The sequence below is a fragment of the Octodon degus genome, unplaced genomic scaffold, assembly GCF_000260255.1.
Source record: "Octodon degus isolate 3935 unplaced genomic scaffold, OctDeg1.0 scaffold00010, whole genome shotgun sequence".
Lineage (NCBI taxonomy): Eukaryota > Metazoa > Chordata > Mammalia > Rodentia > Octodontidae > Octodon > Octodon degus.
The window spans coordinates 19935426-19960668 of NW_004524586.1; the positions used below are offsets into that span (position 1 = coordinate 19935426).

At 50.3% G+C, this 25243-nt stretch overlaps 1 protein-coding gene across 5 annotated transcripts in view; it reads left to right on the forward strand.

The window, feature by feature from the left end:
* Chst15 (carbohydrate sulfotransferase 15) overlaps positions 1–21641 on the forward strand; it is an 83234-nt gene extending 61593 nt beyond the window's left edge. For 4 of the 5 annotated variants that reach the window (XM_023708910.1, XM_023708911.1, XM_004625593.3 and 1 more), the window contains 3 exons: positions 9023–9179; positions 17484–17631; positions 19257–19454. In XM_023708910.1, coding sequence (XP_023564678.1) covers positions 9023–9179; positions 17484–17631; positions 19257–19447 — 496 coding nt within the window. In that variant the 3' untranslated portion in view covers positions 19448–19454. Of the gene's footprint in view, positions 1–9022; positions 9180–17483; positions 17632–19256 lie in introns of all 5 variants that reach the window. The other variant, XM_023708909.1, reaches the window with a different exon arrangement.
* The last annotated feature ends 3602 nt before the right edge of the window (positions 21642–25243 follow it).

Here is a 25243-nt window from a genome sequence, read left to right on the forward strand (position 1 = left end):
TATGAGCCAAGTGGGGAGTAGTCCTACCTTAATGATTGTGAGACTTCAGTGACTTCGTATATATAGTAATGTGTTTACGTTGTGGTGAATAAATATTATCTACTTTTAGCTATTATTATAGTCAGATAGCATTGGTGGCTAATAGTAATAATAACAAAACTGCTCACTCAGTACATGTTGACCTAGCACTTTTGATGTTTTGAGGCATTGTGTACAGAGGAGTGCAAAAATCCATGAGCCTTTGTGGAGGCTTAGGGACAGGCCTTGGTGAAATCGGTGCCCTGCCATGTGCAGCCCCGGCCCTGCCCCGCTCTGTGACAAGCTCTCCTTGCACATTTCCTCCCTTGTGCTTTGCCAGTGGGTGACAGAGCTGTTACGATGTGTGCACAGTTCGTGGGAGGTCAGGCAGGGGTTCCAGTGTGGGTCTGATGGAAGTCAAGCATTGTCCCCGGATCTTGGGGTCATTCCCAGGGTATGCATTCTGTGACCACCATTTATGTGCAAGGGACTTCGGGGTTGTGCTTTTGGGAAAATCCTTGTGAGGGGTTTTGGGGATGGGATAGGCAGAAAGAGCTCCGGCATAGTGAGACAAAGGCTCACCCAATGGGAGCTCTGGGGCTGGAATGCTTTTCAGAGTTATCCCTGGGTGAAGCTTCTGCTGTTGGCTGTGGATTCCTGGGAGGCCTCCCCTGAGGGAGGGAGGGAGGTCTTTTCAGCCATGGGCAGCTGGGGAGTGTGAGCCCCTGGCAGGATGGTTTCATTTCTACAAAGTTCTGGGTGCAGTGTGGATCGTGGCCTCTGGTGCCTGAGTCTGGCCTTGCCTGGTCTATTTGGTTTGCATATGAGGGCACGGGTACCATCGCTAGGGTAAGACCCATAGTGAGTGGATCCAGATCTTGGGGTTGCCACAGACATATGACTTGAGATGAAGTTCTCTTGCTGCACAGTCTATGCTGAAAACCGTTCTCATACCAGCTCTCCTGTCTAGATCTAGAAGACCAAATGAAGGCACAGGTGTGTCCCTGCAGAGAGAGTGCCCGGCCCTTGCCCTTTCTCCATAGCACATTTGCACAAGGGCTGAAAAGCAGGCTATTCCCCACCACTAAAGGACTCACTGTTAATGCACACACTCTCCAGGGGAATTCATGAGAGCTTCCCTGTGGGTAGGAGATGGTGGGGAGAGGAAGGCTGCTGGGGTACAAAGCTGGTGATGGGGTTGCAGTTGACTCTCAGCTTCCCCCTTTCTTTTCTTCAGCTCTCCCTCTCCTTGGCTCTAAGGCTGGAGGATCAAGAAAGACAGAGTGGTTCTGAGGAAGCTGCCTCACAGTCTGTGTTTAAGTTGCCCATTAATTTCCTGGTGAATTCAGGCATTTTGCTTCTCAGAAGCCTCCTGTGCAGGCATCAATGACTTACCTTTCCATGGGCCCTAAAAGTGGCTGAGTTCTCCTTTACAGGGCTGAACTGCCCAGCATGGAGTGCCAGGGGTTTGGCTTCACCCCACGGAGCAGGGAAGGAGAGCCTGTAGCAGCCAGGACTTGTGAACATCTGGGGCCTTTGTGAGGGGCTCTCTGGTCACCATTGAGGAATGGCCACCCGATGAGGCCTGTATCTTCCTTTTGGTGGGAAAAAACCTATCAGGCCGAAAACTCATGTGTTCAACTCTGTTTCTTTTTGAGGATGTGTTTGCAAAGCCATTGGCAGTCTTCTGCATTCCCAGAGGGGCTTTGGAGAGAGCAGCTCCAGGTGGGGTGCGGAGGCCTACCTTGGTCTACCTGCAGAGGTGTAGAGCTGCAAGAGAGGTATTCCTTCAGGTCAGAATTTGGGGAATTGAGACATGCACCCTGGGTTCTATAGCTACTCCTGGAGGTTGGCTGTGCCAAAGGAGGGGGTGGCGGTGTGTGTTACGCTCACTGTCCTTTGGTCTGCAGTGAGAGCCCTTGCCCAGGACGAGGCCTGGCTTGGTCTAAGCAGGGTTCCCACAGGTTTCTCCCTATAAAGATTTCTGCCTTCAGAATCAGTGGCTAGCTGTGAGGGGCGCTTTGCAAACCCTCCAGGGTCAGAGATGCCAAGTATGGGGGATGCGTGCTGCTTGAAGGGATGGACTTTCATTCTGCAAACACTGGCTGAGAGCCCTCCCCCAGGTGGGTGCGGTGGAAGAAACAGATGCGCTCAGAACCCAACTTGTGTTTAAAGGACCTTGGATCTCATGGGAGAAAACAAGACAGCCCTGCACAATGCCTCCAGGAAAGAGAAAATTTTGTATCCATCTATGCGTTTTAGGCCCAAACATGGAAGCTCTCACCTGCCATAGAAAGCCTTCATCATGTCACCTGTGCTTTCAGTGTAAGGTGTCCTTAGACATTTCTTCCAAGTAGGCTCTCCTGCCCAATCCTGCCTCATTGTGTCTCATAATGAGATATTCAGCTTGTGATGCAGGGGATAAAAGAGTTCCTCCTAGCTATGTGAAATAGCCTGTTTTTCCTTGGAAAAAAACCTATATAATCATTATTGATGCCACCATATCAGAGGTTGGGAAATTATTGATCGGTGATTTAAATTTGGATGCTGGTGAATGGAGAATAATGAGGTCAGGTGCTCTGGCTTTCGTTTCTGTTGCCACGTTTGTTATGACCTTCAGGTAGTTGCAGAACTGTGAGATGGAGGTGGGGGTGAGCTGGAGGACATGACTGTGTCCCACCCTTTGGGGGCTCCCAGGTGAGGACATGTGGTCACGTGTGTGTGTGTCATTGAGAGATGGGTGGGTGGGCACTGGAGGAGTGCAGGGAAGAGGTCATTGAGCTGTGGAGTGCTGGTTGGAAGGGGCTGGTGCGCCCAGCCATCCGCTGCCCCAGCTCTGCGGTGGGTTCTGTCTCAGAGTGTGGCTCTGGGAAGTCCTCTGCATGGAGCAGTCACTGGAGGAGTGTCCCAGCTCAGAGCCACCAAGAGTCTGCGCTGTCCTGAGTTGAACCCAAGACTGAAGCTTGTACTTCTGTGTATCGTCTGGCTGAACCTTAATAACTTCTAATGTGGGCCTGTCTGGGAACTGGCCTACTAGAACCAACAGACACTAGGGTGATGAAACTGTTAGGAATGGCTGTACAGCTTTGTGCAAACCTTAAAAACTACTGAGATGGCTGGAGTGGGGGAAAGAAGAAAGAAATATATGTATATATATACCCATGCAAGATAATTAAGATAGGTATACTTCTAATTGATGTTAGCTTATTGAAAGGATAGGCAAATGCCTGTATTACTTGATTGGTTTTTCATGCTTGTATCTTGTATTATGAGCACCTACTTTGAAGGTAACAATACACAATATACTAACCATTGTTACTCTCCTACAATTGTGTTTTGAAATTTTATACCCTTTTTTTGTTTATTTTTCTTTTCTTAAAAAAAACCTACTGGGATGTTTATTGTAGCAGAGTGAATTTTATGATGTGTGCATTATATCTTAATATAAATATTATCATAAAATATAAAATATAGGGCTGGCAAGATAGCTCAGCAGACTAAGCGCCTGCTTAGGAAGTGCAGGGACCAGGGTTCGATCCCCAGTACCACATGCTGTGCTGGCCACACACCACGCCCCCAGCACACTGAGCTGGCGATAGAATCTGGGCATGGTGGCACATGCCTGCAATCCCAGCGCTGGGGAGGCTGAAAACAGGAGGATTACTATGAGTCTGAGCTGTGTAATGAGCCCCTGTACTAATTTTAAAAAAGTTATCTTAATATAAAATATTACAAAAATGTTGTGAACAGAAATACTATAAAAGGAAGAATAATCAAATGCAGAAATAGGTTTCATCAAACTAGTGATCTTAGAACTAGAACTTAGAGATTTCCCCATCATTCAGGAAGGGCTGGTGAAGAGGAATATCCCATTGAGGAGCTAACGCTAGCCAAGTGATAAAACAGCACGCAGTGTGTGCGGCTGAATGATAATTTCCTCAACACTCATTGTCATTGCTGTCGTTCTTCTCCAGACCCAGTGTGGTGTTCCATGAGCACATTTGCTTTCCTTGATCATGGCAACGAGGCCCCTCATGTTTGTCCCTCGTGTTTGTTTGCTGCTCTGTTACCCCTTATAATTGTTTATCAGTCTTCCGGGACTGTTTAAGTAGTTCTGTAACGAAACTGACTTGTGTTTCCAAATCGTTCCGTAGCTCAAGGAATGGAAACATCAAAACAAATACAACCCACTATTGGCTCAAATAGCACTTCAGTGTAGTCAGCCACTGATTTACCTCCCTTCCTAAGCCATGGGGGGAAAGCCCCGCCCTGTGAGATCTCCGGGCTCGGGGTCCCAGTGGCTGAGTCTGTTTCTGGATCACATCACCTGGAGCAAGGTGCTGATCCCCCTTCTGTGGAGTGTCTTCTGTGAGATGAGCAGTGGGCATCTCATGTGGTGGTGGTAAAGGTGAAGCAGGAATGCATTACCGGGTTAGCCCCAGGCTCAGGGGCCAACTCCCCAGAGTTGCTAAGAGTCACATCAGTCTGAGGGGATTGCAGGCCTTAAAGCTGCGGGTACTTCTGAGTTGCCTGGCCGTAGACTAGAGGTGCTCTTGCTCTGTTTTGTTTCGTTTTAATTTATTTTGTTATTTTTGTGCAGTGTTGGGATGGGACTCAGGGACTCATACCTGCTAGGCAGGATCTACTGTGAACCACACTTACGCAGTTGTTCGCTCTGTCCTATGGCGCTCTGCTGGCTCAGCGTGGTGCCCTTTAAATGTCACTGAGTCAGTTCAGCAGTGCCCTTGGGTACCCAACTGCAGTTTATGTGGCTGGGCCTTGGGGCAGGCCACTCCATTGTGACCATGGGAGAAGAGGTCACTTGCAGATGGGTCCTCCCTCCTCCCCAGAACACTCATCCAATCCTCTGCCCATCCTGAGGCCCCAGGGCCCCTGTACTCCACAGGAAGAGGGCTGAGATACCCTAGTGTGTAAGGCTCCACCAGCAGCCTTCTAAAATAACCCAAGCACAGAAGGCCTGGAATGTAGCTGGGCTTATATTTGGAATTGCCGTTGGAAACAATCCTGGCCAAATGTAACACCCATCTGTTCAGGATGGTTTGGAGTAAGAAAATGAGGTGGGTTCAGCAGGAGGGGGCTGGGCAGCTCGAGATTCTGGACTGGAGAGTGTCAGGTCCTCTAGCTCTCCTGTGGCCCTGGAGCCCTCAGCCCCGCCAGCCAAGGCTACTGTAGTCACTGGGGTCACTTCCCTGACTAGAGAAGTTTTCCATTGATGAAACTGGTCTCTCAGTTGGTCTTTCTTCCCGAGCCTTTTACACATTGGTCAGTACTTCAGGTCTACAGAAGTCTGCTTTCTGCTGAGTCTTCTCATCCAAGGAGATCCACTCCCCCCTCCCCTTGCCTTTTGGCACCTAACGCTGAAGGCTCACAGGAACGGGTTGTGATTCACAGAAGAGGGTTCTGTGTTTACCTCAGCGCACTGCAAATGGATGGAAATCCACCCTCTCACCTGGGTGGGGTGCTTTTGCCTGACTGGAACACTGGACATGTCCCAGACTTCCCCCTGGGATTACTTCCTGACCTCTGAAGAATTGTGTGGAATTAGTAGACTTTTTCATGATGTTATTTTAAATTGTTTTTACTTTAATGTAATACAAGTAGATATTAATAAAATATAAGTACTCTTCTATGAAAAAATAAGAGTTCACAACAAAATAATTAGGCAATAGCAATAGTTAATGTACTGTGGCTCATGATCTTAAAAGAATGGCCAAAATGTTACTTAGCATATAAATCACAGACAAATCTTACAAAGGAGAAACAAACAAAAGGACAGAACTTTCTTGTCAGTGAACAAAAAGAAACTACTAGTATAAATGAAACAAATTGGCATATATCTTAAAGTATTTTTTTTGAAACAGTATCTTAATTTGGGAATTACTTGAACTCCCTATTTTGTTTATCTCCTATTTTGCTCTTCATCATGCAGTCATTTTTAATATAAAATCAAGGCAGGCTTCAGTACTCTTGTTCTATTTATGAGCCAAATGCCCAAAAGAAATATTATGCCATGAGGGAAATAAATCTCAGTATGATGGATTTTTACAAAAGATTTTATGTGTTAGAAATCTAATTCCATTGAATGGTTTGGATAATTCTGTGAGTATCTCCCTTAGTAAGAACTCTGGGCTTGGGGGTGGTGAGATTGCTCAACAGACTAAGTGCCTGCTTAGGCAAGCATGGGAACCAGGGTTTGACCCTCGGCACTGAATGCCATGCCGACCCCGCCCCTGGGTGTGCTGAGGCTGCGCATAGTAGCACATGCCTGAAATCCCAGCACTGGAGAGGCTGAAAAGAGGGGAATCACTACAAGTCCAAGCTGTATAGTGAGACCCTGTACCAAATACATTAAAAAAATAAAAATAAAAAAAAAAAGAATTCTAGACTTGGGCTTGTTAAATGTAGGCTCAACAAATGTAGGCCTAAAACTTCATCAACAGTTTTAGGACTAATTTCTATTGGCATAGTTACCTTGGCCATACTGTTGCTAGGACTGATTGGAAATATGTGAGCTAGGAAGGTCACCCATCACTCTCATATGGAAACCCTCAGCTCATGCAGCTGAGCCTCATGCCAACATCCATGCAAATCTGACAGGCATTTACTGGCAGCTCTTATGTCCTTTTATGAGTGGCCTGCCATGTGTCAGCGACAGCATGTTTCTGCCTTGGTGCATGTTCTTTCAAGAAGGAAAATAGCACAGTGATGCTGGGGTACCAGTAGTTGGCTGACGGCACAGGGGATGCGTTCACATGTGTCTGATTTTCTCTTGGGTCACTTAGCACTTTGATTACTCATCTTAAGGCAAGTCCTTTTAGAAAGTCTGACTTATCAGTGTAAGATCAACAAGACAGTCCTTTCTGGTGTATGTGTGGATTCAGACAACCTATTGACAGCTCAAGATGACTAAGAGACGTCTTGGGCACAGGATGAGGATGAATTCTCAAGTGTCTTGCAGAAGGTGCTCTGCTGGCTGATGCCGTAGTAATAAGATCAGCTCTGGTCCCTAGGAAAGGATGTGTGAGGAGTTATGGTGTAACTAGAAACAAGGGTGGTAGAGGAGGGGCCCTGCTGTGCACCCTGCAAGGGCACCTTGGCTTCTACAAAGGTGTGTGTGGCTGAGTCCCAAGTGGAAACAGCTGGTGTGATCATCGGTGCAGATGTGCAACACCAGAGCTGTGGTGCATAGTGGGATCACAGAGCTGCCTTCTCTTGGAAGAGAACAGGCTGGAGGTGTTAGGGAAATGGGAAATGTGGAACTGAGCAGGGAGCGGTCTACTTAGAGCCGCGGGGCCATAGCTGGCATCGGCCTGGCTCGACCCAGGCAGGAAGCACAGCTGGGGCTTGTGCACATGGTCAAAGGCATGGGCAGAACTGTGAAGGTCTGAGGAAGTATATCAAGTGAAAAGGAGGAAGAAGTACCTGGAGAAAACCCCAACAAAGGGGGATTCATGAAGCTAAAGTCAGGAAATTCTTACCTTCTGTGCAAGTAGAAATGGAGGAGAAAAAGGAGGAGGAGACTCACGTCTCAGAAATTCTATTAACAAAAAATCATCCTGACATCTTCTAAAATCATAAAGCAAACATTATACACAGCCATTACCTTAGGAATAGGGACTGCTGTGATGGGAGGAAAGGAGAGAGATTGAGCTCAACTGAAAACATACAAAAAAGGGATGGATTTTATGTCCGAGGTGCTGGGTGAGGGACTGCTGGGTGGAAAATTACGGAAGGTAACCTTTCAAGAGAAGGAGGATCCTAGCTATACCAGCCCTATAGGCTTCTGGCTGAAGAGAGCCAGACATCTGGGCGATGAGAACCAGTCCGATCAGAGGGTGATCGGATGGATCTAGGTGATGCCGAATTCTAAATCAGCTCAGCAGTGTCTAAAACCTATTTCAATGGATTTCATTTTAGGATTGAATTGGCCTGTATGAGTGAGGTTACTGAACTGGGTGATGCTTTATTTTTGTAATAGAAAGGCGTCCTGATAAGCTGAGCAGACTGGGTGGAAATATCAGCAGCAGGGTGTAGAAGATGCATAAGCAGAGAACAAGAAGTGGATTGGTTGGTACAGGTTAAAGCAGAGGGAACTTATCATGCTGGCTCGGGTTGACTGGCCCCTTCATCCTCTGTATTATTAAAAACCAACTTTTCTAAATTCACTTTAATTACAAGACACCTAAGGCCAGTGATTCAGTGTTGATTTGATCTAGGGTGTTGGCCCCAGTCCAGAAGCTCAGCCCCAAGCCCTGGCCTCCCATACATTTTCTTTAACATTAGAATTATTGTTAACATGTTCAAGGGCAGACATGGGTGACTGAAGCCAAGTTTGGTCATAGAAGACCATCAGCTTGTATGGGAAACGTGGTTACATGCACATGAGTGTGCACAGGTCATAGTCCATGGGGTAACACAATTGTCTGCAGGTACATAAATGTGGGTGCTTTAATGCTGGGTAACAGATCAGGTCCCTATGAGTCTGGACAGACACACTCAGTACTTTCTTAAAGTGTTAGGGATGTCTATGGGAAGAGCTGGGAGTCTCGTGAGGGACTATAACACTGCAAGAGTGACAGGCAGTCTGTGTTTGTTCCCTCCAAGAGGAATGAAGAAGAGAAGGTATATAAAATTTTCATGACTTCTCTGTACGTGATTGTTGTAATCTGATATTGCAGAAACAGCCTGGACTGGAGGTGACTATAAAGAATTAAAATAAATAAACAAAAAAACCCCACCTCCCTCTGGCTGACTATTGTTGGGAGCAGCTCAGACTTGTCTGAGCTGGAAGGTTCTGTGGTGTGTGAAGAGCAGTGGTGAGAGGGAAGCAGGGAGGGCCCTTGACTGCAAGAGAGGGAGAGAAATGGTTGGGTTTTAATGAACAAAATGAGATCATGTAATTGCACATTGATTTTCATTGTCACCCAAAGGGCGAGATTTCACATTGGTAGATGGTAAAATTATCCATTTATTTTATTCACAGGTTGTACTCTGACTATCTCTACTTTGCAAGTTCCAATAAATCCGCAGATGACTTCCATGAAAAAGTGGCAGAGGCTCTGCAGCTGTTTGAAAATTGCATGCTTGATTATTCGCTGCGCGCCTGCGTCTACAACAACACCCTCAACAATGCCATGCCTGTACGTATTCACTGAGCACCCTGCAAGGAGCAGGCTGCTTTGTGGTGTGTGAGGGGCATCGTGGCCCTGGGTTTAGCACAGCAGCTCAGGCGGCAGCGTTTTAATGTGCAAATGCCACTCAGCTGCCTTTGAGAGGTGGCAAATGGGACAACAAATCCACGGACATAAAAGCTGGCAATCTGGATGGCCCTTTCAGGGGGCTCCTTGCTTTCTTGCCTGCTGATCAGCAATCACGGTGCTGTCCCTTCCTTCTGTGAAAGAACCAGGGAGCATTTAGGAAGATTACCATTTAGCAAGACTGCTAAAACACACCCAGCAATTAGAGTCACAGACAGGAGGACACCTAGCTCTTGAATTGTATTAAAAGCATCGCTGTACTATGGATTGTTCTGTCTTAGAAATTACCCATCAGTGACTTTGGATATTCTTTGACGGGGTCTCAATTGAAAAATGTTTCCCATTGTTCCTATTATCCATTTTTTTTTTGTGTGTGTGCTTTCCCTTAAGGAGTGTAACTGTATATTTTCAGCCTTCTTTATGCAATAAATTGTTGGTGGTTGTTTTGTGCCATTTGGCTGAAGATGGTTTTCCAGCTGGCTTTGGGTGGTCCTGAGTGCTTCTTCAGTGGGGTTTGTGCTGCAGGTAGTCAAGGCTTCCACTTGGCCCACAGAAGGGTTTTCCAGCCTTGCTCTACCCAGTGGGCAAGGCATGAGCCACTCTGGTGGAGGCTAGGACATCCCAGGGCAGTGGGGCTCAATGCTGAAGCTCTACTCCCTCTGCTTCATTATCCAGGATGTTTTGTCTGAAGGCAGCGTGCAGAGGCAGTGGGCAGGATACCAGGGTGCCTTGCTGGTGGCCCTGTAATTCACCAAGAAGGGCAGGTGACCACAGCTCCAGGCCTTATGAAGGAGTGGCTTTCAAATTTGACAGTAACATGGTTTCAGGTCCCAGGAATCTGTCTTAGCTTCTGAGACTCCCTTGCTTTGCCATCAAATGGGGTAGTAGTATTGCTTTCCTATGCTATTGTAAGGCTTAGAGGTTGATGGTCTTCATGTGGTCTTGCATTCCTGCTTTTCTCTACGTTCCTTGCATGATGCTAGGCTGTGGGGTTGGAGCAGGAAAAGAGCAGGCTTGGGCCTGAGCTCCAGTGAGGCCACCTGGAAGAGTAGACAGAGGCCAAGGATGCTCTGGAGCCCACAGAAACCACTGGGATAGAGCAGTGCAGAGTGTGCTACCTAGGAAAGGGTGTCTGTGCAGAGACATAAAGGAGGAGCTGACCGAGGTGACAGAGTGCTCTACACAGTGGCCAGAGGGGCATTGACGGCATTTGCTGGAGCAGAGCACTGCCTGGGGTGGGAGGAAGGTAGCCCAGGGCAGGGTGCATGGGCATGTAGCCAGGAACTTGGTGAGTCTCAGAAGATGTCTGAATGGGGACAGGAAACCATGAAGGGTTTTCAGTGGGGGATGCGTAGCGTGTGAGTATAGGGAATTATCCTTTCCATCCTCTGATGCTTTGCTGGAGCGTTCTGCTCGTAGGCAGATGAAAGCGGAGGAAAGCTACACAGATTCATTAACACTTAACATGAGAAATAATCATAGCGCAGGGACAGCCACAGAAGGGTGGTCACCCAGTAGGCCAGAGTGATCCAGAAACTTACAGACCCCTCTTTCCATAGGAGAAATAGGGAAGGGAAGTGTCGGGGGAGAAGCGTAGGATTTTTAAGGGAGTTCCGTGGGCTGCAAGAACATAAAATGACCTGGAAAAAGTACATTCGTCCTACAGAATGAACATAGTTTCTAAAGGGTTCTCTGTGAGACCAAAATAGAGAACAGTGGTGTGTGACGGCCTTCCAGACTTCAGCCCTTCTTCCTGTGCTGAGTTTGGTCTTCTCTGTGCATGAAGTCTCAGTAAGATCAGGGCAGTTACGCTTCTCTTCTGTCTGACCAGGGTGGGGAGCTGAGGGGACTTCGCAGAAGGAGAAAACTCTAGCACATTCATTTAATACAAGCTTTACTTGACACAGGAGGCTTAAGAAGGAAATAAAGACCTGAAGCAACAGCTGGATGTTTTCATGAGCATAGATGGGGAAGCATAGAGTAGGAGTAGACGAAGGCAGTGTGAGCTAAGGGTAGGAAAAGAGGGAACTCAGCGAGGCCTGTTGGCTCAGAACCTCCTGTGACTCCTGTGTCTTCAGGGGTGAGAGCAGCCTTCCCCTCAGGTATAGGGAGGGTGCTCTTCCCCGCTCAGACCAGGCCCGGGATCCTGGCCAGCATCAGGGGGGCAGGTTTTGGAGGGGAGAGTGGCCTTCGTGCTCCTGTAGGTGTCACAGTTGCCAAGGTGCCATGTTCAGGAGCATACTCGGTGACCTCTGTAGTGACAGCTGTTCTACCCTGTGCAGAGAGCAGCTGAGTTAGGGTGGCACGGGGACAGAGGTGTCTCCCAGGGGCTGCTGTACAGGAACTGCTGGCCGAGTCAGGGTAGTGGCAAAGGTAGTAGTAGCACAGAGGAGGCTTCCAGAAAGTATGAGGAAGAAGAGGGAAAGGACTTCAGGGTAGATTGGGTCAGGGTGGTGGGATGAAAGGGGAAACTAAATCCTGCATGCTCCGTGCAGTGTCCGGCCTATTGTGGCCCTGTTGCTAGCTATTACTGTGCTCATGCCTGTGACTGGAGGTCCCCAGGCAGGGATGCAAGGGAGAAGAGCTGAGTCCAGGAGAAAAGTGTTAGGCATATGAAATGAGGACCAGCCTCGTCCCAGTGGAGACTTGTTTCTATCAGCAGACACAGGTGTGCACTTTGTGCCCAGCACCCTCATCAGTGCTGGAAGAAATCTGAGCCCCAACTCAGGGCTCTGTCCCAGGGCTCCTCTCTTCCTCCTGGGCCCCTGTTGTGCCGGCTTGGAAACCACTGCTGAGAGACCACCATGGGGCCTCATGTAGCCTCTTGCCCACCTCTTGTTCCTCAGCTTAACTGGTTTTCCACTCACAGGGCTCAGGCTCAGTGTCAGGAAGGCAATGAGCTGGGCAAGGCATGCAGGCAGACAGTTCCCCAGGACTCCTGTTTCCTCCGTGAGGGTGGCCATGGGGCCACTCAGAGTCGCAGAGGGTGACCCCAGCATCCACACAGGTTCGTGCCCCTGAGGTCATGTCTTCGGCTGGCGTGCAGATCTTATTTTGTCAACCAGCATCTGTAACTGCAAGGCAGAGAACGCAGGGAAATCCCTGAGTATTACTAAATGATGTGTTTTGATCTCTTTAGGGCTTCCTCTTATAGGAACCCTTCTAGCCAATCCAGGAGGAAGCGAAGCAGAGCTCTGACCTCACCGGGCCTTCAGCTCAGGAAGGCAGAGCTTGGTAAAAGGCCTCCATGGGGTCTGGGATGGCACTGCAGCCCCAGCTGGCCAGGTGATCCTATCTGCCTGATTGTCCTCTTCCCAGGTGTCTCCCTGATGGAGTCCACGGAGAGTACTGCATGTGGCTGGAAACGGATGGATTCAGCCAGTGTGGACTGTACACCAGCATGGCACTTCCATGTAGGCCCTCCCATGCCTGGGGCTTCCTGTGTACAGCTGGGTAAACTGACAGCCTCAGGCAGTCTGCCTTCTCCTGAAGTCACCTACATAGTCAGTGGAAGAGTGGAAGCACCGGAAGGCCCACATGTAGGCCGTGTGACCCAGCATCCTCCAGGATTCAGTGTGTCCCCAACAGTGCAGCCTTGAGTAGATACCTCTGTACACCACTGTGTGGCAGGTCCTGGGAACTGAGAAAGAAAGTACAGGGTTGCCTGTGTCTGGGGAGAAGGATTATGTGTACCTGGAGCAAGGCATGTGACCCCTCTTTGGTGTTCCACTTCCACCTGGCCTTCTGAACCTTCTGTGTGTGATCCCTTGGGACCCGAGGGGAGCTGGTGCGCTCCCTAGAGACGGGGACTGGGTCAGCGTCACTGTCAGCAGATGACCACATTGAGAGACGCAGTGTCTGCCTGGTAGGGCTTCCAGGAGGGGCTGGAACTGGCTCTTCCAGGCCCTGTTGCCACCAGGTCCTAAATATGCTTAGGCAGAGAGGGACAGGTTCAGGCAGGCAACAGAAGCCTGCTGAGCTGATGGTTGGCAGGGATAGGAAGAGAGCAGAGCTCTGGACTCTGGCAGAGCCCCCTTGATAGCTGTGAATTGTGCTGTGGTCTCATATATAAGTGGGGGTCTGCATGATGCTTGGTGCTTTAGACAATGGGGAGGGGAGTGGGCCACACCTCTTGCACCTTCTCTGGTGACAGGCAGTGCCTGGGGCTAAGGAGGCTAGATGTGCATTTGTCTATCTTTAAATAGGTTTCCTGGAAGTGGGATTTCTATGGTCAATTCCTCCTATGAAAAAGAGAATGTACCCCCCCCCCGCCAGTCCACACTCCAGCTGTGAATGTGGGAACACTCCTGAAACTGGGCCATAAGTACCTGAGTACTGCCTGATTCGCTCCATTTTTGTGCATGCCTGGAAGAAGCATCCTGATTTTTTTTTAAAGGGGAGTTTTAAAAACCCCACTGGTACAAGAGTGGAAGGAAACGGACTCTTGTTAGCAAGAGTACCACCCTCGTTGCTTTCAGATCTCATAGATGCCTAACTTGGCAATAGTGAGCCTTTTAAGAGACCAAATGCCCAAACTGCAATCCAGAACCGTTATTTATTCCAAAGTGCCAACACGGTTATTAAGCCTGAATTCAGACCGGCCAAGGGAATGCTTGGAGAGGTTGTGGCTAAGGAGTCGCAGCCTGTGATGTCACTGCCAGGCGCCGCTGACCATTAGTATGCACATGGTGCCTATTGTACCTGGGGCTTGGCTGCTGGGGCAGTACTGGGGTGACCTGGGTCATATGCTGGGTCATATGCTGACACTGAAGGCTCTGTGTGCCCACTGTGACACACATGCCGTGGGCTGCCACCACTACCCTAAGTCATCCCTGATTTACAGATGGGGACACTGAGGCCCACAGAGGTGCTCCTGCTGAAGCTAGCAAAGGCTCATGGTTCATGTGTGGAGTGCTTAGAAACTTACTGTGTTACCACCTTCCCACTTGGGTCCTAGAAGCAAAGTGTAGAGCCAACAAGAGGCACCGCTTTTAAAGTTAGTTTCTGTTTGGCTGAGGATGACAGGACAGTAGCTAAGCAGGCTCCTCTGGCCCAAGAGATCCCCAGGGCAGGACAATGGACAGGACAGAACTGGTCAGACATGGCCGGAACAGGTAGTTTGCCATTAACCTGGTCTTTTAGAATGAACTCATCAGAAATGCATACTCTGCCCTTCCCCTGGAGCAGAAACCTAGCAAGTGGGGACATCGTCTGTCCCGCAGGTCTGCAGTGCGTGTGCTGTGCCTTCAGGTTTGGGAACCCTCTTGGCTGTGGAGCCTTCTCACCCTTTCTTCTCTGCCCCAAGATGCCTTTTCTTCTTGTTAAAGGACTTCCTATCTCTCAGGTTTCCTTTAATCTCATCATCCGTTTTCTTTGGCCACCTGGTTCGTTTTCTCCAAGCTTGTGTCACGCTGGTGAGTACAGATGCTCGTTCCGTTGCCATTTGGCTGAGCATCCAGGGTGCTGGGCTCCTGCCTAGAAGGAGTAGCATCTCTGTCTCCTAGCCTGGTACCTAGACATGGCCTGAACGCAACAGTATTTTCTGAATGCACAAATGAAGTAGAGGGCGTTTGGGAGGCTGGTGGGGAGGAGCTCCAGCTGAAATCCTGAGCAGTGGACAGAGAGACTCCATGTGGCGCCTGGCCGGGAGAAGCTGGGCCTGCACAGGCTCAGCTCAGCACTAACTCCCTTGCAGTGCTCCTTGAGCGCCCCTGCGGTGGTCTCAGGACTCCCCTGTGCTGCTCCATGGCTGCTCTGAGGGGCTCCTGGGGCTCCGTCTTAGAGCTCCCTGGGCTCCTCAGTTTCTCCCTTGGTGCTTGGGCCTCTGACTCCCATTGCCTCCTGGCCCTAAGCCAGCCCATCCACTGGAGCGCCTGTGCTTCAATCAGTGAGTCAGCTCCCACTCGTAGGTCTAAGGCTTCTCGTAGCACCGCATTTTCTTTTTTGTGGGTGGCCGTGGTAAGACAGAGTCTTGCTGCATGGGACGCAGGAAGTGCACCTCCTCCCCGCCTGTAAGGAAAGCCCTGCTGCAGGTCTTTGTAGTGGGAAGAGGTGGGGATGTGCAGAAGACAGGCCTAAACAAGGTTTCAGAGAATGGTTTGTCATCACACCGGGTACAGGGATATGCTACACCTACTCTAAACACCTGCATCCTGCCATAAACATCTGGCATCTTTTCTCCGAGAAGACTCTCAATTCACAAAGGCAGCTTCTTTACAGACCAACCTGTTCATCGTGGCCTTTTCTGAATCAGAGGAGGGAGGGGGGTAGTTTGCTTGTGAGCTGGCCAGGGAAAGAGAATTGCAAAGCCATGCAAAGCCTGTGATTTAACAACATGATGTTCTCTTACCCATTCTTCTGTGTTGAATGCAACACATGTATTTGTTTCTGAAACTGGCATGTACTAATTTTCTCTGTAGCTTCAGCCCAGCTTGAGGTCTGTTTTATGAGCTGGTGTGTAAGGTAGGGAAGAAGTGTGGGCTGGAAGCAGCTAATGAATTTTGGAGATAACTTATCTGTTCCTTCTAATTGTTTTTCTTCCCTTCCATCTACATCGTTTAAAAAATAATGAAATGGAAAAAGAACACAGAGAGAGATGAAGCTAGTAGCAATTGCACATATTTTTGCCAAATGTATTGTAAATACCTTGTTGAACAATCGTACAGAAAACCAGACTGAGCCTGGTGGAGGGCCTTGTGTGGGCTAGCCTGTCAACAGAGTCGTGCCCCCTGCTCCTAGAGGGCTCAAGGTCAAGCTGGGAAGGAAGCAAGGACTGCAGAGCTTTGCCTCAAGGAATGGGAGCCTTGAGGAGGAGGACAGGGCTGGAAGGCACTCCACATGGGAGGGAGGAGCTAGAAGTTCAAGCAGACCGAGAGCTTTCTGCACGAGGAGCCGTGAAGTCTGAGCAGGGGCTGGCCACAGCCCACCGTGCCTTACAGAGCACCTGCTGGTGGCAGCACAAGGGACGGGCATCAGAACAGGAGGTGGGACATCTGGTTGGGAGCTGTGCCGATGGCTTGGACAAAGAGCAGAGTGCAGCAGGGAGATGGTGAGAGAGGCTGTTCTCACTGCCCTCACTTTTGACAACAACTGCATGTTCTGGAGGGAGGCCCCCAGGCACCCTCAGAGTTCATTAATGTTCTAGAAGGGCTCACAGAACACACTGAAGGCTGCTGTCCCCTGGACTGTGACCCATTCCAGGGGAAGGAAGCAGATTGACATTAGCCAAGGGAAGACGTGTGTGGGGCAGGGGAGGGAGGGTGGGGCTGGGATGATGGTGAGTTCTGGGTCCAGAGCTGCTGGTCCTTTCTTTCCTGGAGTTCTGGGTCGTGCAGGTGCCTTCCAGCTGTGATGAGCATGTGACCACTCTCATAGGATGTTAGTGCCCCGAGGTCTTTCCAGGGCTCAGGCACGTATCAGTCTGCCGCTGACCCTTAGTCATCAGTCCCTACAGAGGTCAGGATCCCCCCTTCATGTCCTGGTACCCTTCATGGGTGACAACATTAGCTTGTCTGTGGTCAAAGCCTCAGGCTAACTGCACTTTTCCTGGAGGGCAGCACATTCCAGGGAACTGGCAGTCACCTCCTCGGAGCCAAGGCCAAAGGTCAGACCTCTCTTGGTGGTTAATTCTTCATGATCCATTTAGCAGTTTGGTGCAAGAAAAGGAACAGAAGGAAGATGACCAAGGCAATGAATAGGTGCAAAGGGGAATGGAGTTACACCTACTGGATTAATGCCATCCTAATTATATTTAGATACTTATGCACACTTGTTTCACTGCACTGGACTGGCACTGAGACACCTGGGCTTGCTTTTTCCCAGAATACTGTGTGCTGGGCATAGAGGTCATACCGGGAGCAGGATCACAGCTGAGGTGTTGTGCAGAGAACATGTGTGCTCCCAGCTGCTGCAGCCTCGACCTCTGTCCAGGACTGCAGTCCCCACCCACAGTGTGGAGGTGGGCAGCTACCTATGGGAGTTGGTAAGAAGCACATACAGCCCTCAGTGAGGGTATGTTTTGCTCTTTTAGCACAAAGCTCCTGATGAAGATGCAGGAGCGTGTGCTAAAATGCAGCTTCTGAAGGCGGTCATTAGCCAGGATGCCTCTCTTATGTTGGTTTGTAGTGAAGTGCCGTAATGCTCCCGGAAAACTGCCTCCAGAAGTAACGTCCCTGTCCTCTTCCCTAGGTGAGGCTCCAGGTTGGGCTGTATGCTGTGTACCTTCTGGATTGGCTCACCGTTTTTAATAAGGAACAGTTCCTCATTCTGCGCCTGGAAGACCACGCATCTAATGTCAAGTACACCATGCACAGGGTCTTCCAGTTCCTGAACCTGGGTGTGTGTTACGCTTCAGATATGGGCGGCACAGCGCGAGTCTGTGGTCACTGGCTCTCTAGGAGGGTGCTGGGCCCAGTGTAGCCACAGTGAGCTGGGCAGAGAGGGCTGCCCAGGAGGCTGGTTTACTACCTGTTTGTCAAGTAGCACCCACATGTGGGTCATTGGGCACAAATGGCGGGGGAGGACTCGCCAGGCAGAGGAAGTTTACAGTCTAGTAGAGGATGAGAAGGGGGCTGCAGGGCAGTACACTGAGTGACGAGCTGCCTACTCTTTGTGCTGAGAGCCCAGCAGTTCCAGCACTATAGAAGCTTCGTGGAAGCAAAGGAAGCAGTTTGAGCTTTGAAGGGATGGCCCTGTGACCATGGGTGGCCGGAGCAGTGCTAGAGGAGCTATGGAGGAAGGAGCAGGCCCTGGCATCGCCGGGGGAGTCTCTAGAGTCAAGGCTGCAAGGCTGGGTTTGGCTGCTGGCCGTGGCTCTGTGGAGGAGCCCAAGGATACCAGACAGGGGTTCTGAGGGACACTGGGCCAGCTTGCATGACACTAAGTTGTGGCAGTGACTGACAGAGGCACATGAGCGAAGGTGCAGAGTGCTGCCTAGGTGGGTAGTCACCAAGGACATCCTGGAAGGCCAAGTAGGGTCAGAACAAATTGTGTTTCTTCCCAGAACACTTAGGGGGCTCTCTGTAATGATCTTGCCTGGGAATCTTGTTAAATGAGTATTTTTTGAACTATCCCTGCCTACCACTGGGACTCAGGACCCTTTAGTCATTTTCTTTTCTCTTTCCCTTTTTTTGAGCACTGTTAATATGTCAAAATAGGGTCACTTTGTTCTTTGATATAGTCACCTGTGGTCTCTGTTACACTAATGAGCTCATCCTTTGTCTTTAAGAAGGACAGCAAGACCCATTTTCTATCTGGCATAACCCTAGGACACTAGGATACACTAAGGACTTTGGCCAGATCCTGAGAGCCTGGGCTCACGAGGCCGGAGCAGTGACGGAGGCAGATGGGTTCAGCCTGTGAATAGCTCGTGGGCGAGCCGACCAAGGGTGGAGTGGCAGCCCCTGCTGGCTCATCCCAGGGCCTGTCCTCAGGACGCATGTCCCATATGTGGGTCCTGGACACAGGTGGCCTATCCCCACTACAGCTTCTTCACAGCAATACACGTAGCTCCCGGGCACAGAGCCCTAGGCATTCAGAGCCTGAAGTGGAAATAACTGGGAGAATCGCAGAAGGCTTGCTAGAAGGTAAAGCTCAGGCCCTGGACTGTGCCTGGCAGGTCATACAGCTATCCAAGACAGGCCAAGGGCAGTGGAGACCAGCCCATGAAGGGCATCCGGACTTGAATCCCTGAGGTGAGCCTTAGGCAGAGGTGGCATCTTAAAAGACCAGCCAGGCTGCCTTGAAGGTGGAGTCAGACACCAGGCCACAAGATTTCTTTGCAATTTCATAATGGTAGTTCTGCTTTCTCCCTCATCTCCACATGGATTTCACCAAAGAATTTGAATCCTCAAACGTGTCCAACTTAAAAGAATCTCCTGTCTCAGCCTGAAGTATAACTGGGATTTTTGCAAAATTCTGCCATCCTTTCAGCTCTGTAAGCCTCTTTCCCTTCCCTTCCAGGGCCCCTAAGTGAAAAGCAAGAGGCCTTGATGACCAAGAGCCCAGCATCCAACGCGAGGCGTCCTGAGGATCGGAACCTGGGGCCCATGTGGCCAGTCACAAAGAAGATTCTGCAGGATTTCTACGGGCCTTTCAATGCCAGGCTGGCACAGGTTCTCGCTGATGAAGCCTTCGCGTGGAAGACGCCCTGAGAGCCGAGTGCTTTAGGCACTGGGCCCACCGACTCTATCTAATTGCCTTGACTCTAACAGTCTGTGTGGGTAGGAAGCCGTTTTACTCACAGTGAGGAGAAAACCCTGGAGACTCCAGTCTTCTCTTTCTCCCCAGGCACCTGTTAATTATCTCCATTTCAGAACTTCCTTTCTGATGTTCTGTAGCTCAGAGGCCCCCTCACAGAGTCCCTCTACCTGAGGCCGCTGGAAGCTGCACTTGGCAGGAATTCAGCTCTGCTGCAGGAGTGCTCGGAGCTGTGAGAGGAGGCCGTGGGAGGTCACCGCTGAGCTCTGCCTGCCCACCCTCTGGAGTCTGGGGCTTGACAATTCTGGGATCAGATTAAGCAGCTAGAGGTCATGGCCCAGGGGTTACCAGAACTTCAGTTTCACATGCACTTTCCAGCTCGGAACATTCTCTGTTAGATCTTGGCCTCATCTGTGCAGAGCCCAGCCTCTCTGGAGAACGGAGGCTCTTTGATTTTCATTTTTACTCCCCCAGGTCAGCCCTTCGGCGACATTAACAAGCCCCACCTCCTCCTCCATGTCCTCGTACATTTGTGTTTAGTGTAGAAAATGGATACATGTAAAACACGCTGCTTTTTGCATTTGCCTGCCCCTAGCTCTCTTTTCTCCTTCTTTAGATGTTTATTTAAGAAATTCAGTTTATATTTGGAGGGGAAAGTCTTGCTGTCAGTGCTAGAATAGAGCAATTTAAGGAACTGAACGTTTCCCAGTCGCTCTTGGTAACTGAAGCCCTCATCCTGCATCGAGGGCCGTGCGAGAACTGAGGGTATTTCGTTTTTTCTTCTGCCGGCCACATATTCCACCCCTTCACCTTCCCAGCTGGGGGGAGCTTGTTATCCATGTTTTCCACCAAGGGTGGTCAGAGTTCCTTACTCAAGGAACTGTGAGGCATTTGTGTCCTGAATCAGAAACACAACGCACAAGCTAAACTTGGACTGAACATGGAGTCCTGGGTTGCGGAATGTGATTGCCAAAAGCAGTGTTCCTAATGGAACTTTCCAGTCCTTGGGGCAGTGTTGTTTATGGTGCATGTGCTGAAGGCCTTGGAAGTTGCGAGGAAGACTGGAGAGGGTGTTAAGCCCACTTGGCGGACCCAGGACAGGAGGCCAAGCATTGCGCTGAGTGTTGCTGAGGGAGGCTTCCTGTCACCCGTTGTTCCCAGAACACTAAATTCCTGGCTGTAAACTGCACGTGCGAGGTGGCCTGGCTTTGGTGGAGTGAGGATCTGTGATTGCTCAGCGGTCCAGCCCTACTGCTGCGATCATTCTGTCATCAGAGGCAGGAGACCAGCCCACGGGCAGGTGCACACGGAGCTCTCAGCACTGGTGTGTCCGGCCCGGGTTCTGCTACTGAAGGAGCTGCATTTTTTGAACACCCACGTGCAAAGACCAGCCCCGCCTTCCCCTCACAGCCGGTGCTCAGAGCAGCAGCCAGCGGGAAAATCTGGCCCGAGCACAAGGACGCTTTAGGGAGATATCACTTCAGAGTGTGCGTGTGCGTGTATTTATTTGGAGCAGAGCGTGTGCATGTGTAGGTGTGTTTTCTGAGTGGGTTCCCCTCAGTTCTGTCACTAATGAGGCTCCTCCGCTCTGGACAGGAAGCCCTTGAAGATTCATTTCTCTGCCAATTAACTTGTTGTTTCCAGTATATATTTTACTCTTCCACACCGACCATGATTACGAGGGATTTTCCTCATGCACTTCTATGCATGTGAATAACATGTAGTGTAATCTGCTTCTTACAGAAGTACTACTTGAAGATATTATTTCCAATATTATTTGGTTCATTACTGATCTTTTTTATATACACAGGCCCACCCCTTCTGTGCCACCCAGGGCCATCAGACGTGGTGTTCTCTCTCGGGCCTCTCCAGAGGCCACATCTGTTGCCTTTGTTCTCTCTCTGTTGAGACCCAGCTCTTGTTGATAGCACAGGTACCATTTCGGGCGGTGGCTCACTAGCCTGTCACCCCAAACCAAAGCGAGATGGAGTGTTTCTCCCAACCTGGTATTGGAGTTACTTTGTGTTCCCACAAGCCGTGGATGGATTGTATGAAACTGTACACCCTTAGTCCTGTAAGGTATGTTATGTGAATCACTGTTATGCTGTACTTTTAGTAATATTTAACATAATTAAAGATGGACCCAAGCGACTGGTGCCTGAAGAGTCTGTGCCCCCCTCATTCCAAGCAGCCTGTCACTTTCTTCCATATCATGTCAGATGTGCAGGAGCCTGGTGGGGGCCAGTCAGCACCCACCTGGGCCAAACACTCCCCTCCCTGTATGTGAGGGGACTTAGTGCAGAGGGCAGCCAGTCAGAGGAGGGTAGGATCCTGCCCTTAGCAGCGGAAAGAAACTCAAGCATGGAGACAAGGGTGAAGATGTTTTGGGAACTTCCTGGAAGAGTTGAGCGTGCAAGTAGGGGTGGTGGTGTGGTTTAGCTGCAGTGGGCCTCCATTGTTTTAGATGTTGGAGTTTGCAGGGGTGACTTCACCCCTCTGGCTTTCATGACTTCCGTGGGTTGCGAGTCCGAGACTCTTGTGTCTCTAGGTACCTGTCATCATCACTAGACTTTCAGTATCCTGCTGGGCTCATTGGGGGCTAGGGTACTGACTACTGTGGACTACGTAGCTTAGACAACAGACCTTTGTTCTTTCAGTCCTGAGGCTTGGCCAAGGCCAAGTGCCAGCAGGTTGGTCTCTCCTCTGTGCGTGCCCTCCTCTCCTCAGAAGGACACCAGTCAGATTAGACAAGGGACCACCCCAATGACTTCATATAATTTAATCATTTCCCTAAACATTTTGCCTCCAAATATAGTCATATTCTGAGGCACTGGGGGCTTGAAGGGGGACACAGTTCAGAGGTTGTCTCAGACATGGTGCTTGGGAAACCTGGGCCATCCTGGCATAGCATGGACCCTGGTTAGGAAGATGTCCCTGAGAAAGCTTGTTTTTCTTGTGCTGCCCTTGACATGATGCACTGGGGTTGGGGGATTGGTGCTCAGGCTGAGAAAAGAGGAGACCACATCCCTTCAGCATAGGCCAGGAACAGCTTAGCTCAGCAACAGTGTCTGCTCAAGGAGGAGGGGGATTGTGTGGGGAAGCTGGGAACAGGACAGCTGAGGTGGAGCTCTGAGGACTCCCTTTCCCTGGACCTCTTCCCAACACCCCTCTGCCACATGGCCACCCATTCCCCTCAGGAGCCAGGTCAGGAATGATTCTGATGAGGCTCATGCTCTTCCTCCAAATGCTCCTACCTGGGATTGGAGGCAAAAACCATAATCTTTGTCAAGGGGAAGAAGAATGCCATGCAGGTTGGGGACTCCTCCTGTGGCTCCACTTGGCCTGAAAGGAAGGTGGATCTTGTGGAGACTCATAGGAAAACATTGCTTTGTCAATTTGGATTTTCCTAGAACTTCAGGGCCCACAAGTCCCTTTTTCCATGTAAGAGAACTTATGTCCTGGTTGTTGGGGTTACACTGTGGTCATCTTTGGAAGTCATTATTCAGCTGACCATGAAAGGTGGACCAGTGAGTGACCTGGTCAGCAAATGGACCGATGTGGGTACCCAATAGCCCATCTGTGTGCTCTTCCCTGTGAGGCCCTGACAGGGCTTAGTGGGCAGCAGTTGCCCAGGAGAGAGCTGAGCTGCTGGGTGGCTAACCTGCCCTGAATGTCCTCAGTTGGAAGTGGTGGAGCTAGTGATGGTTTCACATGTGTAGAGTCAAAAGCACAGAGTACCCAAGGAGTGCCCTGAGGGCATGGAGTGCCCCAGGGGAACAGGTGGTCCAGCCCCAGGAGCATGGGAGTGCTGGTAAGGGGCAAGGGGTGAACTAGTTAATTAAAGGGGCATCATATGACAAACGTATAAATAAAGGCATGGCGGTGGTTGGGTGGTTCCTTTCCTCCTACCTGGAGAGGGGTCTCCACCTGACCTCAGCTTTCTGTCTCTATTTCTCCATCCTTTTATCTCCTTCCTCCAGGAACTTGGAGAGCCATGCTGGATGCGTGGCAGTCCTCTTGCCCTGATCTGACTTGGAGGGACAGGAGGTTGATCACAGGTCCTTCTACGCTGTTGCTCCCCAGGAATATCCCCAGTGAGCGAAGACCCTGCTTTTAGCCAAGACAGAGCTGTCTCTCCTCTCTGGTAGCAGTGATTTTTTGAATGCTTACGGATTTGCTTCTTCCTATGAAGTCACACTGTCAGCTCCCCAGCAGGCCTACTTGCACCCACAAGTCCAATTGGAGTTTCTCTAGTCCAGCTGTCACTGAGTTCGTTATACTTCAGAGAGAGAGAGAAGCTTGTGAAAGACACAAAATGGAAATATTTTCTAGTCTCCAAGAGGATGTCCTTTCATGGCCTTGTGGCCTCCAAGGCCTCAGCCTCATCTACTTCACAAGGCTGATATCTAACCTCCCTGGCATTGTCCTCCTGATGGCCCCAGGCTGGCCTTGCCCCCTGGAATCTACTAGTGGCCAGTGGGAGGTCAGTGGGTCCCTGTAGGATGCTATCCTTGGGGATCCCACATGCTAACATGAGGGTAGAGACAGTGGACTCTCATGGAACCACTGCAGGGCAGGGATTTGGGCTCAGCAGAGCAGCTGTGCATTTTAATGTCTGCCTGCATGTGGCTGTGTACTTCTCTGGGCCCAAGGGCCCTAGGGCAGCCCTGTTGCCAGGCTCTTCACCATTAGGCCCATGGCAGAGGAGGCAGGATGTATGTGTATGACTCTTTCTGAGCAGCAGGGCTGGCTGCCCTGTGGGTGCCTGCCTGGCTTAGTGTCTGGTGCATATAGAAGATTGTGAATGGAGCCTTCTGGCCCACAGTGAAAGCTCCTCTCTGGGGCAGCAGCCTGGGGGAGCCTGGGCTGCCATGGGACTCTGAGGGGGCTTTCTGGGTGCTTCCCAGCTCTCTGCTCCCTGAAAGGCCCCTTGAGCACCAGGCCCCAGTGAAATCTAGAAACAGACATCAGTTGAGCCTGAAATTCCGGCCTACCAGAGACATGTGATTTGCCTAAGGTAGCACAGGAAGGTGACAGCAAGGACCCTGAGCTGTGGCTCCTGGCGGCCCCCCTCCTAGTTGAGCAGAGAATGGTGGAGAAGTGCCCACCCACCCTGCTACTCCCAGGCCTGCCTGCCTCCCTGTCTTCTGTTTTTCTCCACCAGAAAGGGTGTTTTGATTTTCGACCTGTGCTCTTCGACCCTTGAAGGAAGGAGGTAGAATGAGCTCTGGGTCTCAGAGGAGCTGAATTAAATGCCTGGTACCCTAGCAGAGGGCTGGGACAGCCATCCCATAGCCTGGGGGGCACCACTGTCCCTATTTGTACTCATAGGTCTGACGTATGAGAGGGTGTCAGAGCTGACAATATAAACTGAGGGTCAGAGGTATACCATTGTCCAAGGTCACACAGCTCAGGTCCTTAGAAGAAGAGCAGGTGGTGAGCTCAGATAGCCTTCTGTTAAATGTTGGTGTCAGTGCTTTTGACTGTGGTGCACACCACCCCTGCCCTGCAGCCTGCCCTCACCGCCTGCCTGTATTCTGAGCATCAGGACTCCTCCTCTTGCTTTTAGCCTAATTTCAAATGCTCCCTGGGGAGGACAGTGGCCTCTGGGGACTGCTAGCATGGAGCTTTCTGTGGGGGCTACCCATGCTGGGCTCCAGTTGGTGAGCAGAGTCTACAGAGGACAGAGAAGGTTCGACTGGCCAACCCCAGCATGCTGCTCTCCTTCCAGCCAACTAGTTAAGTCTCCC